Raw genomic sequence first — 15,889 nt, forward strand, 5'->3', positions numbered from 1 at the left:
ATTTTTTAATAATGTAATTATTGAATTTTGTTTCAATTTGAATGTATTGTATTATCCTCGGGATTTGCTTATCCGTGGATGCCAAGCCACTCTATTACACGGATAATTGAGAGTACACTTTATTTTATATAATATATTAGTTAAAAAAATAAATAATTAAGTTGAAACAAATTATATAGGCATTATCTATAATTTTGACTAGAGCAATGCTGTCAAAATTCTTCAAGGTTGGAATAGCAGTACATCTACAAGCAAGCCACACATTGTCATGTATTTTAAACTTCTGACTAAGGTGTCTGAAGCTGTTATTACCAATGATATATTTCCAATGTTTGGATATATAGTTATTGTTGAGAGCAATTCACGAATACAATACATTTATTTAGGAAAATTTATTCTCATTAATATTATAATCTATTGTGGTGATTATAATAGTGAATCGGAACTGACACCAAAAAACTTGAAAGTTTAATAAATCAATTTGATAAAAAAACATGTATCTAAAATAATTAATCTAAAAGAAAAAAGTTTTGTGTTTACACATATTCCGTATATTGATCACTTGAATAAATGGAGACATAACAACTGCAGTATTATACATTTATACTTAAAGAAAAAGAACAAGCGTATGTTTTATGTAAGACAATTAACCATACATTTAACAATAAAAAAATAGAGGGTTATTAAAACCAATAAGACAAATATGTTTGAAAGTACCACCGCCTATAATATTACTAAGTATATTTAATGATATAGTTCTGAATAAAGTTGGTTAAAATCATTTTGCCAAAAAAAATTACATTTGTAAATGTGATTGTGTATAGACAATATAATTATACACAAAAATAGTTACATAATATAATATACCTTCGAATACAATTTTTAATTACAAAAAAATAACTAAAATCATTATTTTCGGATTTAATTTGTAATTTCGTCCAAATTTGAACTTATAATGTGTGTAGAAAAAATAACTGTGTTTATATATATTTTATACTTTATGGTTACAGTATGAACTATTTATGAGAATTCTTATTTTAAATTTTCAATCCTTAGATATAAAAGTTGAACATTTTATAAATGTTTAACTACTAAGTAATTTGTAAATTTCCAATTTTAAAAATGTTGTCAAAATTTGAACTTTAAATACTTAAAAAATATGCCTATGTATCTTTAATATTTCTCATCTTCTTATGAGGAACCTTGCATTAAATTTTTATATATTAGGCATACAAAGGAACTTTTTTTTAGGAATATCTGACTACAAAATAATTTGCAAATAGTCGAGATCATAAAGAATTTCATAAAAATTTGAACTTTATATGCATATGGAAAAAAATTGTGCCTATGTATTTTTAATATTTTTCAACTGCTATTATATCAACTTATGAGGAACTTTGTAATATATTTTCAAGTTTAAAAAAAAAAAAATTATACTCGACAAAATAATATGAAATAATCAGAATGGTAAAGCTTATATTCTAGTAAAAATTATGTCTAAAAAATAAAAAATATAAGGAAATGATCTTTTTTTTAATTTAAATTTATGTTATTTATATTAATAGTATTGATAAAATAGCTGATAATAAGTTACCAAGTCACAGTTTTTCTACAGACATATAATCTTAACATTTGACGAAATTAAATAGACGAATAATGGTTTTAGTAATTTTGTGCTAATTTAAAAATATTATTCGTGGGTACTTGAATCATTTAAAGTATGTTATTATATTTTATCACCCAATGATTATTTAAAATGCTTTTTTTGAGGCAAAAATGAACTCAATCTACTGTATTACTAATTTAAAATACCTGAATAGCAACATAAATATATCATAAAATATACTATTGCCTATTGGTAATATAAGCTGACTCCTGACACAAAGTCTTCTCTCAGAGTTGTTATTTGTCTACAAAGAATTTATAAAAATGAAATCAAATTCAACACATCCATTGCAGTGACCAACAACACAACACCTGCATAATTAAACAAAAAATGTCATACAAATTAATATTTTATTTTTAATAATTAAAAAATAATTTTTTTATTTATTTTAATGAATGAGAATTTTACTGACTTATAAATATGTAATTTATTATTTTAATTTATAGTTATTGTAAATATATTTCAGCCATGGGAGAATACCAAGAGTTAAACAAAATTGGAGAAATACCTGATGGACAAACACTTTTAGAACCTGTTAACTTGAGAGCTGTGTTGTTATATTTATTAGGATATATACCCTAATAATATTTATCATAAAAATCCAAGTCCAATTTTAAAAGACACACAAAAATCATTTTATTTGGACAATGAAACTTTGTATCATAAAACACATTGTGCCGGTGTAATATTGAATGATGAATAACGGATGAATATATTCAAAATGGTTTATGAAGGTTCCCCTGGGAAGCATTTGCACTTTCTAGTCAGTGGGGATGCAACACTTCATCTATTAATCCAGCGGTATTCTTGGCATTTGATGATTTTAGATACAAAGCAATACATTAGAGAATATAATATTTATCAACGTGTCAATCCAGCTACACTTAAAATGATACCTGAACTACACCCAGTTCCTCTACTAAAAATGGTATATTACTTTTAACTAATAAATTAAAACTTATTAAACTAATTAGTAATTACCTAATAAAATATAATATTTAGGTTTTTAGACAAATTGGAATCGACTTAATTACATTGCCAGAAGTTATTGGTTATCGGTCTGAAGCAGTTGCCATTGGTTATTTAAGTAAATGATGTAAAGAAACTTCAATAATCCTAATTTTAGATCCACAATTAAAATAAAATTGAATGGCCTTTTTCGTTTTAAAAGGTGTACTCTTTGCTAACCAGTCTGTACTGCACACATCAACTAAATATTTGCATATCTTGTATTATACCAAAGAGAGCCACTTCTAGAGTACATCTTGAGTACTTGCAGTTATATACCTAAATATTTTCAGGACTTACCAACATGAATAACCTACAAGCTGTTACGTTTTTTGAAGTCATTAAAAACTATCATAAACATATTAATGATGATTTTGAACAACCTCAGATTGTTATACCAACACTTAGAGCTTATCAGCGTAGAGCTGTAAAATGGATGGTTGATAGAGAAAAAAACAACAATTGTGAGTTGAAAATTAATATAATTTATTATGCTGTAATTATCTAAATAAATAAGAATCACAGTTGTAAGTCAAGAGGGATATCCTAGATTAATATATAAATATGCATTTTATATATTTGACTTAGAGTAAAAAGATTTTGTAAAATGACAAAATGTTTTACTTGAAAATGTCGGTAATTACTTTTGCTTTTATTTAGCTTAACTGATTTTTCAGGTTTCTTAATGAGAATTAATTTTTAAGAAGTTCACTCACTTTTTTGATATGACAATATAGATGTTTTAATTTTTGTTTTTTAATAATAATAATGACATTTTATATTTTATTGTGAATGATTTTATAGAGAATAGATTTAGGAACATCTACGAATGATTGATTAAAAAAAAACAAGATCAGTTATAGTTAAGAAATCGAAAATATAACTAACAAATTTAATCATAAATACTTAAATATATTTTCAATTTCTTAACGATAACTGATCATGTTTTTTATACAACACTGTACTAATAAATATATAAAAAACAAATGTATAATGTTTTGAAATTCATTAAGGGGTCTGGAGCAAGACATCTTTTTAGTAGTAATATTTAGGTATTTCCTACAGAATTTATATTTTAACTGTGTGAGAAGTAAATTTACATTAGTTAGTGTGTGTAATTTATAAAATTCCCCATCAAAATACATAAAGTATTTGTATTTGCTTTAGCATATAGTATCCATCACTGGTGATTTAATAATACAAATATATATTTAGACAAATTAGGTAATAGATAATAATTAAGGTTTATTTTTTGTTGAATTTTTGAATTTTTATATAATATTTGTTATACATGTACCTATTACAAGGGTTTTTTTTGTATAATATATTTCTAAGCCTAATTAAATAATGATATTTAACATATTTTGTTTTAGTTGTAAAATGTGATGGGTCTCCGTTTAGTGGAGGCATTTTAGCTGATGAGACGGGTCTAGAAAAAACTATTGAAATGTTATGTTGCATCATGGAAAATACAGCACCTCCTGAAGTAAACAATTTAAAATTTTCCTTAGATTATTTTTATTTTATCAATTTTTTTTTTTTTTTTAGTTTTATAACCAAAAAGTTGTGATTAAAGACTGTATAAAAAAACTATTTGGTCAAATCCCATGTAGACCATCGACGAGCAAATATATAGAATACACAAACGAAATAGGTCTTGCAGTAAAATCAAAAGTACCAAAGAAAATCATTAATGAAGATACTCATATTGTTGCGTGTTATTGCAAGACAACAGTACCGAAAAGTATCTTAGTGTATTGTGCAATGTGTGGTAAAGGCCAGCATGCACAGTGTGTACATTTTGAACCAAAACCATTTCAAGAAGTGCCATACTTGTGTTCTGATTGTTGGATTGTAAATTATAGAGTGCAGTGCAAGGCTAGTTTGATTGTTGTACCACAGTCTATTTTAAACCAGTGGATTGACGAGGTAATATTAAATATTTAGTGATAAATTTTTATCGTGCATTAATACTAAATATTTAAATTATAGATGGAAAAAAATATTGCAAAACCTGGTTTAAAAGTTTATGTTTACAATGGGGTGCATCTTGATGGTTATATTCAACCTTTTTCTTTTGGTGATTACGATATAGTTATAACATCGTATACAACCCTCTCAAGAGATTTAAAGTATGTCGCAGATGTTGTAAGTATAATGGTTTAATAGTATAACCATCGATAATAAGTACTATAGATTGCTCACCACCTGGTTTTTCGGTGGCACAACATTACCAATTCGGACGGCTGTATGTTGTAATCGCTAGTAGTCACGTCGTACTCCATCTACCGGGAGGAATCTATAGTATTTAGTATAACTATAAAAATTGAAGCTTAGAAATTAATTTTGTATATTTAAAAGGAAAGTTCTATAAACATTAAATAAACAAGAATTAGCCCAAAAGATACACATTTAAAAATATACATTTTATAATGCTATAAAAAAATACATAAATGTACATAGCCAACAATTAATTATCAATATTTTGATGATATTGTATGATTCATATATATAGTTTTATGAAAAATAATAGTAATATTTTTGTTAAAGAATGTGGATAATCAAAATTGTACCCGTTTGCGACATTCAAAAAGATACAATTATCCTCAGTCACCATTGCCTTGCATTAAATGGTGGCGAATATGTTTCGATGAAGGTCTAGCAATTGAGAGTGCGAGTAGCAAAGTATGTGATATGACATTTAATCTACGATCTGTGCATAAATGGGTTATGACTGGTACACCAATACAAAAATCACTAAATGGTATGTTAATTATCATAACATTATAAATTAATATTTGTTTATCTAAATAATAACATATGCAAATTATTTGGTCTTTGAATATTAATACACAAAACAATATGTATTATGTTTACAATGGTGTGCATCTTGATGGTTATATTCAACCTTTTTCTTTTGGTGACTACGATATAGTTATAACATCGTATACAATCCTCTCAAGAGTATTAAAGTATGTCGCAGATGTTGTAAGTATAATGGTTTAATAGTATAACCATCGATAATAAATACTATAAATTGCTCATTACCCGGTTTCGGTGGCACGACATTACCAACTCGGGCGAACGGGTTATTGGATGCGGGCTTGTAGTTAGTTATGTTATAATTGATAGTAGTCACGTCGTGCTGTCATCTACTTGGATTAAATATCTCGTGCTCCAAATAAATGGCCAGTGAACAATCTATAGTATTTATAATCAATGGTATAGGTAGAAATTAATTTTGTATACTTAAAAAGAAAGTTATATAAACATGAAATATACAATAATTGTCCCAAAAGATACACAATTAATAATAAACATTTTAAAATGCTATATAAAATAAATACATTTATGTACATAGCCAATTAGTTATTAATATTTTTGTTTTACAAGATTATGTTATTTTTAACTATTAATATTTTTCATACTATTTTGGTATCATGATATAGTAACTAAGATATTTTTACCACTTAAACTTCCCCCTTTGTTTTTGGTATGTACTAAATGAGGTGCGATGATTTTTATATAGTTTTGTAAAAGATAATAGTAATATTTTTGTTAAAGGATGTGGATAATCAAAATTGTACCCGTTTGCGACATTCAAAAAGATACAATTATCCTCAGTCACCATTGCCTTGCATTAAATGGTGGCGAATATGTTTCGATGAAGGTCAAGCAATTGAGAGTGCGAGTAGCAAAGTATGTGATATGACATTTAATCTACGATCTGAGCATAAATGGGTTATGACTGGTACACCAATACATAAATCACTAAATGGTATGTTAATTATCATAACATTATAAATTAATATTTGTTTATCTAAATAAAAACATATGCATATTATTCGGTCTTTGAATATTAATATAGGGAACATTACTAAATAGAACACACGGTTGATGGGTAGTTCAAACTGATCTTAACCCGATACTTAATAGATACATATTGCATATATTTCCGCTTAATGTGATCAGAGTGGTGCAGGTAATTTTCTGTTTTCATAAAAGACTCAAACTATTTTCTCCATTTACATCTATTTGCTATCGAGCTGGGGAGTTTTCAAAGCAAATGTGGCTTCTTATTGAGAAAATATGTTAAATTATCAAAATAGTAACCCTATTTTTTCTTTTGTAGATAAATTTTTACATTTGGTCGACGTAATGTAAGAAAAACAGGAACTAAAACAACTATACTAAATGATGGATAAATACCATTACACTGATAAATTTAAAAATAATATTTTACTGTATATCTAGTATCTATACCAGCTCCAACATAATCAGTATGAAAAGCCATAAAAGCTATAATAAATAAATAAAGCTATAAATCGATAAAAATGTTTATAAAAGTGATTCAATTATCCGGTATACAGTTATTCTAATAAAAGGTCAATTTAATATTTGTAACACACAATTTGGTTTGTGTTAATATTTTTGATTCCAATAAACATTGATTCTATAATCCATTGATCACATTAAACAGAACTCACTGTATACGCACACCGTGTACAGTTAAAACGTTGACTGCCATGTCACCGGAGGCAATCAATATGTGTTATTCACATGCCGAGCATATTTGCATGTCATTCCAAATGTTGTATATGATATTGTATTTGAAATAAACATTTAAAAAAATAAAAATATTATGTTTATTAGTTATTACATCAAAAGAATTGTAATGATTCCCACTATGCTATTACGCTCTTTTTAGTACATTTTGTTGCGCAATGGAAAAGTTAACTATATAAAACCATATTAATTTACAGTCACCGGCGGTCATGTGGCGTTGTAGTATTGATCAACTATGGACGTTGGCGGTCGCAATGTTTCTAATTGTGTAACCAGGTAATAATTTATAGTTACGTAATATGAAGTTGAAGTATTTAATTAAGCATACCAATATTAATTACAATACTTCTGAATTAAATTTATAATAATTAAAAACCTTATTTTTCTGGTCATTTATTAAATCATATTATCTCAATGTCGATCGCAACAACCCAAAAGAACTCTAGGTCGATCACAAGTCTGTTAAGTGGGCCAACCCTGGTCTAGATTATACAACCAGTGGTTGATTTAACAGTCATTTAGTCGAAAATTTAACCTCCTCCTTATATTTTGCTTTTGGGATCACCTAAATTACCGTGAAGAGATTTTGTTAATGGTGTTATATAAAATACCTAGTTATGTTAGGATATGACTCATGGAGAAACAAAGCCTTTTATTTTGTCAATATTAAATCTGCCTCTGTCACAAATCAAGATATATTGTACATAAGTATTGTGTTTTCTTATTTCTTCCATTAAACATCATATCTGGTCAACTTTCATTATCTAAATTAAATCAGGAGTTCAGGACGTATATATATTAAATATAAAATATAAAATGTGAATTTTCGTACTGCGTAATGTGCATGCGTTTAATAACAGGCAGTACATATTATTTTCCAGTCCATTGTCCATAGTTGTACAGTGATAGCAGGAAGAGAATGAAGGTAGGACTCTATTTGTTCAAGATCTTGTTCATGAACCATCAAAATAATTTTTTTTATGTCTACATAACATTTAATATTTTTTAAATATCAGTGCCGTATCCAGGGGCATAATCCCCACCCCCTAAATCTATATTTTTTTAGTTATGTATAATTGGTTCACATAATAGAGTAATAATGTTGACAGGCCCAAGAGTAGTTGGGACACATTAAAATTGAGTAAATTATGCAATACACAATAATGACTATATTTCTTACAACAGACAATAACTATATTTTCGAGCATCATTTAATGAACTTATTAAAGTTAACTCTAATATTTTTGTTTCTTTATCTTCTTTATTACCAAGCAAAATTGGTACTTTATAATTTAGTAATATACAGTAGGGTGGTCCTTATTTTTCATTTTTCATTTTTTTGAGATTACCCCCCCTAAAAAGGTTCAATTACCTAAAAAAACCATACAAAAAAAGTTTCATGCAAATTCTTTAATTTTAACACGTGCCGCAAAAGCTCCAAAGTTACAAAAATAGAACATTTTCAATATTAAAATTTTTTTTTGATATTCTTAAACATAACTTTGGAAATAAAAATGTTATAAAAAATCGGTTAAGATACAATGATAGAAAACTAAATTTACTAAAATTTGTTTCATATAGATTAGATTGCAAATATTTTATTTTTTCAAATATTTTAATCAGAAAGTAAAAAAAAAAAAAAAATCATGAAAATTGAGATATTTTCACAGCATAAAATACAAATAATCATGAAAACAATTTACAATAAATAAATAACATAGTGACTTACTAATATCTTTAACATATTTTAAATATAAATGATACAACTAATTACTGTAACTAATTACTTATTACTGTATAACTTGCGTAAGTGTTTCTTTTCTGTGGTCAGGATATTTTTTGCAATAATCACTAACAACTTGTAATAGATATTGTTTTTGAGATTCATCTTTGGTTATTTTGTTGTTATAATCTTCTATAAGTTTTACTCCTCTTTCTGCAACATCATTTATAACGGGAATATTTTTTTAAAATTGACAGAGCTTTATTATAATCTTCATTATTTGCCCACATTAATGGGTCTTCGTTCAAAAAAGAGGTATTGATTGCAAATCTTTTAAATAGTTTTTTAGTATTGACACATATAAAATCATCAATTTCCTTTTCTAATAACTCGTTTGTATTTTTTGCAGATATAATTAAACGTTGTGCATTTGAATTTATTTCTGATGAACATTCGTCGTTGTTTAGAGCATGAATCATTTTTCTTTTAGTCTCCAGTGGCACAGCCTCATCGAAAAAAGCAAATGCGCATAATTCCGCCGATAAATACCTACCATAAGTGACCACAAAACTTTTTAACTGCATTCTGAGATATATCTTTATCTATAGAGACATAATGTAAAAGATCTTTCATAAAAGTCAAGTCTTGTAAAGAAGCTCTGATTGAAGATGGTGAATTAAACCATACTTTTATGTATAACCGTACAATAAAAATGCAAATACTTCTTAAGGCACTTTCTTCTTTGGGTGTTAATTTAAACTGTTCACGAAATAAATATATTTTTAAGCTATAAATAGCTTTGGCCATCCACCGAGCATGATGGATGGCACCTGATATTTTAAAGCTATTATCATTTAAAGTTTTCCACCCAAAAAAATTACTGTTAATTCTAGTAACTCTCGATAATCATCTCTTGGCTGCTTTTCTAATAGCCGATCTTTAGAAAATTTAATAATTTCGTCACATACGTCATTTACAGAATCCATTACATTACTATTTTGTATGCCAGAATTAAAATTGTTAGGGTTAATTGTTCCCCAGGCTTGTTGGAATCTTTTAAAAATTGCCACGTCTGGGCCCGATGTTGCCCCAAATTTTAAATCGAACACACTTTTCAATATAATTTCATATATATGATGGCGGCATGGTAAATATACTATTTCGCGTTCTAACAGTTGTTCAAGCAAAACACAAGCTCCATTTAAGCGACCTGTATTTGATGCTGTAGTATCGGAACAAAGTGCTTGTACATTTTCATCTAAACACCAATCTACAAGCGTTTGGTATACTGCATTGGCTTGTTCACGTACAGTTTCACTATTTAGCGGCGGGACACCTAGAAGTTGTTCATGGCCATTTACAGACGCGATTATAGGCAGCCTATCGACTAAGCCTTTCCCAGTTAAATTTGGAAGAAGTTTTCCGTCCCAGTGTATAACAACTGCGTCTTCCTTAGCTAAATTATAGTCACGACGTATTTTTTCAGCACGTTGCTTACAGTATTTTATGCGAGATCGTCGTATCGATGATCGGTTTACAATAAGTTCATTAACATTATTACCTAAAGCTTCTGCAGTAGCAATGAAAAGATGTACAGCATTCCGGTCACTGATTTTACATTTGTCCAACACGATTGCAAGTTTTTCGGAGACAAAGTCATCGTACCCCCTGGTTGGCTTGAAATATTTACTTGATGGACCGGGAATATCTTCATGTACAAATGTATCATTGTCCGTATCGTCACATTCGTCAGAACTACTGGACTACCTAACGATTCTATACTAATCTCTTGTATCATAGATTAAATATCACATACATCACATACAAACGATATTATACAATATATATTAATTTTATGTTAATTTAAATCACATTATACGATATAAAAAACATTTTATTTATTGCAACGCAACAAATAGTTAAAAAATTTTATTTTTAACATTTAAACTCAAATTTTTTTAATAATAATATATTTAAAAAAAATGTATAAATATAAAACTGTTGTAACAATAGTGACGTACAATTAAAGTCTTTATAATTTTTTTGTAAAAGTATTCTTTTAAGAGTTATGATTAATTATATTCAAAAACTGACGATTTCTAATATTTTTTTGTTATTAAAACTTTGGAGCTTTTGCGGCACGGGTTAAAGTTGAACATTTTGTCTAAAAAATTTTTCTTATGCTTTTTTTAAGTAACTGAACCGATTTGAGGGCGGTAACCCGAACATTTTGCAATTTTTTTTTACTTCATCTATACCGGAGGACCACCCTAAATTATACAGCCAGCTATTGATTTTTATGAAGAAGATTTAAGATTTAATAATTACAACATTCACATATACTCATTAAAAAATTAATTTGAATTTTGGAAGCAAAGATGGTCTAATGAAGAAAATGACTTACCTACCGAAAAATGCATTAGACTCATTATCAAAATTTCATGAAGATTTATTTCCACATATAAATATTTAACTAATACTTCTTGCTATTTTGACCGTATCAATGGTATTAGTTGAAAGAAGTTTTTCTTCTCTAAAAAGAATCATGACCTATTTAAGAAACTCTACCGGTGAGGCAAGGTTAAATGGTTTAGCACTTATGAATATATACATAGAGATACATACAAATTGATACAGATACTATATATAATATATAAATATGTTTGTATCAAAAAAAGAAAGGCACTTAGATTTAAAATTGTGACAATTTACATTAATATATTAAATGCATAATACATTAGATAGTAACTATAGATGTCAACGGCACTGACATAAATAATGTATAGTTAATCCTTTTGATGGTCTGACGAAGATAAAATTAAATAGTAAATTTACGAAAATTTGACAAATACCCCAATAATTATAGTCATTCATTATAATACCATTTCAAATCCATAAAAATTCCAAAATTAAATTATTCAATTACGTGTATAACGTTCAAATTATGCAAAAATTAAAAGTTGTTCTTTTTAATCAAGAATAGTCCAAATCATGAATATATCTGGCAACCAATCAATTTGTACTCAAGAAAAAAACATGAATATGCATAGAAATCCTAGCCCTAGTCATTATCCATACAGTATCTATTTTAATGAAAATTATTGGGATGTTCTTGATTTTGTAAACATGGTTTATATTAGTTTAGGAATATATGTGCAAAGTATTATATAATCTATATAATGTTTCCATGTTGAGAATTGATAATTTAATATTTTTACAAATTTATAATTTATTGTTTCAATGTCAGTATTTAAATTTAAATAATAAATTATATGTATTAAAAACATTTTTATTTCCATTAAATAATTGTTTTGTTAAGGCTATTTCCATCCTTGGATATATCAGTAAAGAATATTGACAGGAAAAGCTTAACTGCCATAATTGAACCATTACATAAGCGTCGACAAGCTTGTGTACACCTCAAGTAGTTTTATTTGTGTGTAATTTAAGTAAATCAACATTTTAAACAACAATTATTTTTATTTCTTAGGCTGTGAATGGACAGTTTTTAAAAATCTATGCCAAAAATGATTTTTGTTTTTATCACTAAAGACCTAAGAGTCAACATATATGAAGCTAAGTTATTTACCATATTGAAGAATATTATTTTTAAAAAATGAATATAAATGTTTTTTTTGTTAATTTAACATTTCTTATAAAGATAATTTTGTTTTTTAGTGCAGAGAAAATTAAAATTTGATAAAATTAATGTTCGAAAGAAACAACAGCCTAGGACCTAGATATAATATATACTATAGCAAAATTTAAAAATAAACAGGGCAAAAATTATTCATTAGCATACAAACAATAGGTTCAATATGAATTTAAAATAAGTTGACCTGTATGACCTTGAAATGTCAGTACAATTTCTTTAGATTGTAAATTCCAAATATTTACCATATTATCTTCAGATCCAGAAACTATCCACTAAAATTATATAAACAAACAAAATAAGCATATACTAAATGGTTAATAATTACCATGTATCATTTGCCTTTCCACCTGTCACACAAAAATTTGATGATATACTTGATTTCTCATTTTTATGGCCAACATAAGTTTTTAGACATTTGCATTTTATATAATCTCATCATTTTAAAGTATTCATCAAGAGTAGCCGCCAAGTTGCACTTACCCTAGGTAAGAATTTTATGAACGAAGCAGGTGGATTGTCATCGGCCATAAGTGTTTCTAAATATTGACCACTGCCAGCATCCTAAATACGACTAAAGTAAAAACAAGCCATATAAAAGTATAAAATCCATAAAAATGAACTAAGGAATTTTTTTAAAAAAATATTACTATAAACCATCGTAACTACTAGAAACCACAGGGGATCTATCTCTATTAAAGCGAACACTACTAACTGGATCAGAATGGGCAGGAAGTGTTTTCAGTCACTTACCACTTTTTACTTCCCAAATTCGTACATTTTCATCAAATTATAGATATAAACAAACAATATAAAACTATGTTTAAAAATAAATTTACAATTGTTACTAAATATTTAAAACTAACAGATCCAGAAGCTATCAGATTTAATTGTTAAAATTACAACAAAAAACATAGTAACTATGACTTTTAAGTGTTTTGATTTAAAAAAAATAAAATAATAATCAAATAGTTTATTAAATTTAATTGAATTTTTTTAGGTATCAAAATAAAAATATCGCCACAGGCCACTCCTTAAGTCGTACAAAAAAATTTGAGAATTTGAAAATTTGAAAATATAGTAATTGAGTATAATTAAAAATTCCAAAAATCAGAACTTGAAAAAATGTATTACTAAAGGAAAAAAATGGTGGTGAGCGTGCTTGGTGAATCACTTTGAGTAAACAATAGATAAGTGATTAATTTTTAAAAATATTTCATTGCGACACCTCTAAAACCAAAAGTTATTATTAAATAATCTATCCAAATGTTCTTGGTAAAGATATTGGTGTTTAATTGTGTAATCATTCTATGTTATATTTTATTTAGTTAAAGCATTTTTAAAATATTAAACAATTAATAATTACACAAACTACTATAATAATATTTGAGGAAAATTGGATAATTTAAATATTTAGATAGTTAGTTCAGTTAGATACAATGTATACTAAACTAGATCCAATAAAAAGAAGATATTTTTGTTCTATTCAAATTATATCACTCACTATATAGACAGCACACACATTGTGATGTGTCTATCTTACAAATTTACAATTTAGAAAATTTGGGTTCAGCATTTTTTTTTACAATACTTGGATGTTTCTTTGATAATGAGTATTTTTAAATTTAATATTTTACATAACCTGCAGAAAAATTGATATATTGTAAAAAATCCAATGCACTAACACAGATAAAGTGCTTACCTTTAAGTTTTATAATAGGCTAATTCACTTTAATATCAAAGACAACAGTACAAAATTGGTTCTGCTGAATTTAATGTACTTTGTTATTTTGCGTGTTTGGTAGAAGGATACAACACATGCAGGTGTAATGTTCTCTTGAAAATAAATAAAGAGTGAAACATCTAATACCATTCATAATTAGGGTTATTTATTAGATAATTAATATAAAATAAATTCTTACCGAACTTAATTCCCAAACTTTTAATGTCTTATCATCAGAGACAGATACTAAAAGACGACTATCTGATGACCAACAAACATATATATAAGCAATAGACTATACAAACTTGTTATCATAAGCACCTCAAATTGTAATCAATTTATCAGGAGCTATAAACATAAATTAAAATATTGAATAGGTCAAATATTATTACATAATAAAATTATTTAATATACAAAATACAATCAAAAATTTGTTCATCGTGAAACTAAATATATTTTACATTAATTTAAAAAATACAATAATTTTATTGAAGAGTAAGATTGTGGCAAGTCTGCAAAAAAATTATGCCCCTATCATTTTTTTTTTTTTTATTGCTTTATACTATAAACACATAATAAACAAACTATACTACATCTTTTATCACATCATTTCACTGATTCTCATGTATATTAGTAAAAAAAATAATATGTTTCATTATTAATGTTGAATGAATTATGTTATCCAGCATGGTAATTATTAATATAATAATGACAATATCTACGGTATGTAATTTATTAATATCGGATATTAGTTTGAATATTATTTTTATAGTATACTATCTCTGTTATAATTTGTAAATATATTAGCAATTATTATTTGAAAAAGTAATGAATCTTTAAGAGGTGAATGCAATAATTAACAATCTGCAATCGAGTACCTATAACGCCAAACAATTTTACATTTATATAATACATATTATAATATTGTATAGTTTATTTATGATGTGTAAACCGAGTATATTATTAAGTAGAAAGTTTCTTAGAATATTCAATTCCACCCTTAAATTATTAATGTAGACAATTGAATACGAAACACACAGACCTAATCATATAAATATTACAAACTTGAATATAAAATTGAAGAAAGGAATTTCACATGAGCTCACAAGCCATTCACCATTAGGACTGAACTTCACTGATGACACGGCCTTAGTGTGACCAGCCAACGTAAATTGAAATGAGTAATTGGGTTTCTAAAATATAAACATTTCTTCAAAACTTTCTAAAGATAAAAATCGGAGAAAAACACTATTACCACATTGCTGGAGGATTTTTCTCGATCTCTAGCTAGCTGCATACTTTGGCCTAGTGAAGAACACCAAAGAGGACGTAGAGCCATTTACAAATAAAGAACAGTTCCTTCGAAGGTTTCTTCCTAAGAGTTTCTTTTTTATTGTATTTCCTAAATACGCATCAAGGCATTAAGAAGTATATTAATAGTATATTAATATGGTTATATAACAGTATTATAACTTATAACATTAATTATACCAACAGTCTGGTTTTGATTAGGTGTCGTATTTGTTTACATTCGAAGGACGTTCTATTTAC

The 15,889-nt window shown here is 26.9% G+C and overlaps 1 protein-coding gene and 2 pseudogenes across 1 annotated transcript; 2 read left to right on the plus strand and 1 right to left on the minus strand.

Moving 5' to 3' along the window:
* Positions 1-2,387: 2,387 nt before the first annotated feature.
* Positions 2,388-4,621, plus strand: LOC132933936 (uncharacterized). Its single transcript, XM_061000220.1, has 5 exons — positions 2,388-2,594; positions 2,669-2,753; positions 2,968-3,138; positions 4,048-4,160; positions 4,223-4,621. Exons 1-5 carry the CDS (start codon positions 2,388-2,390, stop codon positions 4,619-4,621), a joined length of 975 nt encoding a protein of 324 aa, XP_060856203.1.
* Positions 4,622-5,404: 783 nt separating this feature from the next.
* On the plus strand, positions 5,405-11,595 carry LOC132933948 (uncharacterized; annotated as a pseudogene).
* A 1,181-nt stretch (positions 11,596-12,776) lies between these two features.
* Positions 12,777-15,635, minus strand: LOC132933959 (protein will die slowly-like; annotated as a pseudogene).
* Positions 15,636-15,889: the final 254 nt, after the last annotated feature.

This window comes from Metopolophium dirhodum, chromosome 1 (genome assembly GCF_019925205.1).
Source record: "Metopolophium dirhodum isolate CAU chromosome 1, ASM1992520v1, whole genome shotgun sequence".
In the NCBI taxonomy this organism is placed as follows: Eukaryota; Metazoa; Arthropoda; class Insecta; order Hemiptera; family Aphididae; genus Metopolophium; species Metopolophium dirhodum.

Coding starts and splice junctions, on each gene's coding strand:
- LOC132933936 (XM_061000220.1), top strand. CDS start 2,388: ATGGTTTATGAAGGTTCCCCTGGGAAGCATTTGCACTTTCTAGTCAGT. Junction 2,595..2,668: donor CAGTTCCTCTACTAAAAATG/GTATATTACTTT, acceptor TATAATATTTAG/GTTTTTAGACAAATTGGAAT. Junction 4,161..4,222: donor AAAATACAGCACCTCCTGAA/GTAAACAATTTA, acceptor TTTTTTTTTTAG/TTTTATAACCAAAAAGTTGT.